The following is a 6,417-nucleotide window of genomic DNA, read 5'->3' as shown; positions in this document are numbered from 1 at the left end:
AAACCACTACTAAATATTACAGTATACAAACATCACAGACAGCAACCAAGCAGCTCTGGCATAATATCAATAACATTTCTATGAAATACTTTTTTTTACAGTTATTGAGGTAAATGCTTGTTTCTAAATGCACGCTTATTAAGGGTAATTTGAGTGAGCAGAATATTTACAAAGTAAAGCCAGGAAAAATAGGGCCCAGTTTGAAGAATACCATTGTTCCTTTAAGTAGTATAGGGTTTTACTTTGACGTGAATGAACTACTAAATTATTATAAATGAGCTATGTATATTATATTTTTGAAATATAATTAATTATTATTGTCGTTATTTACACTCTCGCCTTCATTTACAGCAGGTCATCCTGTCCCACTGTCAACCTGCCATTCTGTCACAGTGAGAGCAGCAGAGGTTACACCTTTCACTTTGGCGCAGAAATCATCGTTACCTCGCCAGAGAATCAATGACTGCCATAGAGCAGTGACAGCATTCATTGTTAAAGGGAAGTTGCTTTTTTCAACAGTGGAGGCCCCATGGTTTAGGTAAATTATCATACGGCATAAATTTGTGATTATGTGTGTGATGAGATGACGGATGAGGAAGTAGAATAAGCAAAGTTACTATAATGATAATGCTGTGTAGTTTAGTTAGTTATTTCTGTTGTCTTTTTAAAATGATAGGGAGATGACAAAAACCATGAACCCAAAATACTCCCCCCAGAAAACCAGCAGTAGCAGCACATGTAAGATGTGATCATGTGGACATTACTACTGACATACTTGTTGTACTGATCACATAATGCTTGATTAATTATCAAGGCCTTTTTCTATTTGAAGACAGCTCTTGGGGAGCTCTTCAAAGACGAAGACCAGGCCCTGCTGGAAACGGTGAAGGTGGACGTCAGTGGCCCCTCAGCCACTGAAAAGGCCAAAAAAGAAGTACAGGTTTACCAGAGATTCCCAGCAGTCCTAAGCTCAGTGGATCCTATTCTGTGGTGGTGGCAGAAGAGGGACCAAATGCCAATGCTGGCCAGCTTGGCCAAAAAGTATCTCTGTGTCCAGGCCTCTTCTACGCCCTCAGAACGTGTGTTCTCTACAGCGGGAGACACAATGAGTGTGGAGCGTGCGCGACTCTTACCTGAAAGAGTCGACATGGTGATTTGTCTTAAAAAGAACTGCTAGATTAGTTAGTTTGGATTTAATCAAAAACTAGTTTAAATGTACTTAATGTTCATTTGGGACATTTGGAATTGTTTTTATTTATTTGTGACAGCCATCAGCCAGGCTGGAGGTTGTAAGGACGGTTTTGAGAGGTAGAGGATTTATTTTGTCTGTGTAATATTTCTAAATAAATGTGTAAAATGTCTAAATAAAAAAAATATGAAATTGAGAGGTTTGGACTTTTTTTTTTTCACTGAAATAAATGTTTTTGTTATTACACTGAGTAAAGTAGCGAAAAAAGGTACAGTTGGGTAACGGTACCGGTACCGGTTAAAATGTGAACGGTACCCAACCCTACCAGTCACAGACCGTTTTTGAGATTTGCGTTCGACAGGAAGGCCTACCAATACAAAGTCCTGCCGTTCGGTCTGTCCCTGGCCCCCCGCACATTCACAAAGTGTATGGATGCAGCTCTCTCCCCATTGAGACAAACGGGAATGCGCATTCTGAACTACCTTGGCGACTGGCTCATCCTGGCCCAGTCAGAGGAGGAACTAGAATCTCACAAATCTGTGCTACTCAGCCATCTAGAATGCCTGGGTCTCAGAAGAAATAGAGCCAAGAGCTTGTTGCTTTCCAGGCAGAGAATCTCCTTCCTGGGAACGATTTTAGACTCAGGCCAAATGAGGGTGTGGCTATCGAACGAGCGCGCTCTGACTACACAGCTACTTGAACTCAAAACGGGAACCAACAGACCCCTGAGAATTTTTCAGAGAATGCTAGGCCTTATGGCATCAGCTTCCCCAGTACTTCCGCTGGGCATGCTGCACATGCGCCCCCTGCAGTACTGGCTGAAATCAGGGGGTTCCTCCCCAAGCGTGGCATTCAGGCCAGCTGTGGATCAAGGTGGGCTGCGGCTGCATCAAAGCTCTGGCCCCGTGGTCGAATCCCTGCCTCTGAGCTTGGGGACAGTTTCCAGACAAATGTTGGTCACCAGGGATGCCTCCAACACGGGTTGGGGCGCTCTGTGCGAGGGCGAACCGGCTTTTGGCTCATAGTCGAGCACAGAGTCACGGTTGCACATCAACTGCCTGGAGATGTTGGCAGTAGTGCTAGCCCTCGAGACCTTTCTACCACGTCTTTCGGGTCATCACGCCCTAGTCTGTACGGACAACGCGATAAACCGCCAAGGCGGGCTCAGGTTGAGATGGCTCAACCAACAGGTGAGACATCTCCTCCTATGGGTAAGAGACAAACTGTGTTCGCTAAAAGCAGTGCATGTGCCGGGCAGACTGAACCAGGGAGCAGACATGCTCTCCAGGGGCCTCGTTTCCCCAGGGGAATGGTCCCTCCATCCCCAAACGGTTCCAATCTATAATAGACAAACACAACATCGATATGAATGCAGCAAAAGCTTTGTTGTGCAACATAACATCATCATTCATTATAACGGCAGTTTGGGCAAGTGTGCAGATATACTCGCCACTTGTGATTGACAGATCCGAACATTATAAAGAAAGTGTTCTTTGATCGCTCTCTGTAGTTTAAATCACAATTTAAATAAAAGATTTGTTTCATGCTACTAACAGAAACGATGCGAAGTTTATCGTTTAGTCACTGGCTTGATTCACTGATGCATAAACAGTATTAAACGATTTAGAAAGAAAGTCTGTGTGAACTTGAATAATTAGCTACACATCAGAAATCACTGATCACAGATCAGGCAATAATGAACACTGTTACTCACTGTTTGTGGCGGTGCTGTCGAATCCATATCGTAAAAGTCTGTTTGTAAAGCCTGTGCTGACATTGCAAAACGGAATCCATTTTCTCTGGGCGGGCAAAGCAGAGGAAGGGGAGGTAACCTTATTTCCCCGCATGATGACATACAGGGAAGATTCCAGATCGGCTTGTCTGAGCTCTCATTTTCTCAAAGGCAGAGCAGGACACCCAGAACTCGGTTTACACCTATCGAAATTTCTAGCCAATTGGGGACCATATACAGGCTAGGGGAACTCATATTAATGTTAAAAAAACTCATAAAATGAAAATGTCATGCCATGGGACCTTTAAGAAACTTTAATTAATGCTGTCATGTAACAAATCTGCTTCATATTGATTAAAAAAATTAAATGAATAGCTAATTACAACATTGGAATAAAAATGTAAAGGGTGTACAAATACAATAAAATCGTGAATATAAATAATTGGGAATCATGTTTTTAAAAAAAAAAATGTATCATTTATCTATTATAAGTTTTATGTTGGTTTGGTCGTTTGGCTGTTTCCTTATAAAGGTCCAGAAATTTGTGGGGGTTTTTTGTGTAATTTGTCAAGTTTTTTGCCAGGTGGCTTTTTTAATTATATGATATCATTACGTTGTCTTGACGCCAGCCAATCGCTGCATTGCTGATCAAGTATTGATGCATCTGCTCTCTTCAGGGAACACAAGAACGCGCAGTAATCTCATATAACTTAATCCAGATATTTTAATCCAATCCGCAAATTCGTTTGAAGAACCAAATTAGCCAGACATCAGTTATCACGATTAGAAGATCTGGGATCTGTCAAATCATCTCAGATGTAGGGATGGGCGATATACCACTTATTCACCGATATCGATACTGATACTTCTAAACTGAGCTTTTTAATTATTATTACATTTAATAAATTATTAAAATTTCTATGAGTAAAATGGGTAAAGATACCCACTTAACATCATATTTGAAAGGTATTTTAACATTCAATATGCGTTAATTGCAACTTATTAAATCATATTTTTGTTTACACATGGTCAAAATATGTTTACTTGTAGTGGTAACCATAGACATCTACAAATACTAGTTGAACTATGGTCACAGTAGTAAAAAAAAAATAATTTTCATTTTCATAAGGGACTGCCAGTGACAGGATGTTGCACCCATAAAATGCAACCTTTTTATTCTGACATGATTTATATTAACATTAGTTACAGAATAGAACAGGATCAATATCAACGTTTAACATAATACGTTTAAAGAGTGCAATTGCACTATTTAGGCTACAATTTCTATTTGTTTATTGTGAAATAACTCAAACATGTGTTTTTTTTGTCTTCTGATGAGTATTGTTCAGGGCTGCGTTTCCAAAAGCATCAATGGTTTCTTATGATAGTTTTGGGAAACGCATCAGTGTTTGCATACAGTGTCATCAATGTGCGAACGCTCTCTTGATTGATTGGTTCTGTCTTGCAGCATTTGCGTGCGTTCAGATCATGGTTCAGATGAGCAGGAAAATAGTCCTATACACAACTATTCGGTAACATTGGTTATTCGTATTGTATGTGTAAAATAATATCTTTAAATAAACAAAATTACCGGGTAAAAAAACAAATTCGTATCAATATTTTTATTTGAGTAGGCCTATCGATACTTTTCGATGCTCACATCAGTATCGATATATCAACAGGCCTACTTCATATCGATACGCCCATCCCTACTCAGATGTATAAAACGAGGTACGAAGAACGGACCCCAAGTCAACATAGCATCGGAAAGCGCACGACGGTGTCATTGCATGCTGATTTCTTAATCGATCCTTGCTAGTTCAGACGCTTGCCTTTTTTGGGAGTCTGAAAGCAATTAGGAGTAACGAGCGGGAAATCCTCACCAGCTGAATCAAATCACATTGTTTACAAACCGCACCTCTAAATCCACTATAAATAATTGTATCGTTCATTCCTGTGATAGATTCTGATACTTCACAAGCACAAGAACGTAATGGCATCTGCTGGGCTTCAGATTTTGGCCATTGCCCTCGCGGTTATTGGTTGGTTGGGAGAGATCATCATCTGCGCGCTCCCCATGTGGAAGGTGACGGCGTTTATTGGCAACAACATCGTGACCGCACAGATCTTCTGGGAAGGCCTTTGGATGAACTGTGTGCAGCAGAGCACGGGTCAGATGCAGTGCAAGGTCTACGACTCCATGTTGGCGCTGCCGCAAGATCTCCAGGCCGCTCGAGCTCTTGTTATCATCTCCATCCTCGTGACCTTCCTGGGAGTTCTTCTGGCCGTTGCTGGAGGCAAGTGCACCAACTGCATTGACGACCAGGACGCAAAGGCCAAAGTAGGGGTCGCGGCCGGGGTGTTCTTCCTGGTTGGTGGTGTTCTCTGTTTGATCCCTGTCTGCTGGTGCGCGAACACCGTCATCCGAGACTTCTACAACCCCGTTCTGTCTGAGGCTCAGAAGCGGGAGCTGGGAGCGTCGCTGTTCATCGGATGGGGCGCGTCTGGTCTGCTGCTGATCGGGGGCGCGCTTCTCTGTTGCCAGTGCCCGAAGAGTGAGGGTCGTGGTTATTCTGTGAAATACTCCGCTCCGAGGTCTGCTCCAGGGGCCTATGTGTGAAACTCAGACTCTCTAGATTAATGATGAATTCTCCTGTTTGTAAAGGAAGAGATTTTATTTTTACTTTCTGGTCTTGCATGACTATTTTAACTTATTAAACTTCATGGATTTTATTTTTACACTGTCTTGATTCAATTTGTACAGCAAAACATTTGCACATGCCCATTTGAGCTCGCGCAAAGGTCACGTTATAGCCTTTTTTTTGTGTGTGCTCTACTTGTCTGATAAGACCACAGAGACTATAAACAAATTAAAAATATATTCTTGAAACCGGTTTAACTGAGAAATAATCTTAAATATATACGATTATTGACTGGCATATTTAAAATAATATTTGGCTAAGTATAGGCTACATAAAATGCAAAGGATGACATTGCATTCAAGTGTCCGGAGCAAAAGCAAGCTGGCTGTAGTATATCATGCAATAAACATCTACACAGCCAAATATGTTAACCTATTTGAAGTTCTCTTCTACATGTTTTCTTATTTGTTCTAAACTGGTAATGTGTTAAGTGTGGTGTCAGCATGTTGTGCTGATTACATCTTTTGTGGCAAGACCTACCACTAGCTTTCAATGTTGCTTGGCTTTCACGCAAGCTCTGCCTCAGCATGAACACACTTGGTGTGCTTTTCACTTCTGCCAGTTGCATTTATAACAATTTTAATTTGTGAGAATTATCATGGTGAGCAAAACGCGTAACAAAGTTTGTTGGTCGCAGAGCTTATTCTGCAATAATCCAAAAGCCAGTGGAAATCAAGGTGCTAGGAATCAAAAAGGGGTTTTCACGGTGATTCCATAGAAGAACCATTTTGTGAAAGGTTCTTTAAAGACCTTTTTTTTTCTAACCTTTTTATAGTCTAAAGAACCATTTTGTG

At 41.3% G+C, this 6,417-nt stretch overlaps 1 protein-coding gene across 1 annotated transcript; it reads left to right on the top strand.

Annotated features, from left to right (window-relative positions):
• Nucleotides 1-4,914: 4,914 nt before the first annotated feature.
• Nucleotides 4,915-5,541, top strand: LOC307137498 (claudin-like protein ZF-A89; the record flags this gene model as incomplete). Its single annotated transcript, XM_079835176.1, has 1 exon — nucleotides 4,915-5,541. One exon carries the CDS (start codon nucleotides 4,915-4,917, stop codon nucleotides 5,539-5,541), a length of 627 nt encoding a protein of 208 aa, XP_079691302.1.
• Nucleotides 5,542-6,417: the final 876 nt, after the last annotated feature.

Source organism: Gobio gobio (assembly GCF_949357685.1).
Source record: "Gobio gobio genome assembly, chromosome: 14".
NCBI classification, from domain to species: Eukaryota; Metazoa; Chordata; class Actinopteri; order Cypriniformes; family Gobionidae; genus Gobio; species Gobio gobio.
Note: the sequence above shows the minus strand (reverse complement) of the source record. Positions and strands in the feature narration are given on the sequence as shown.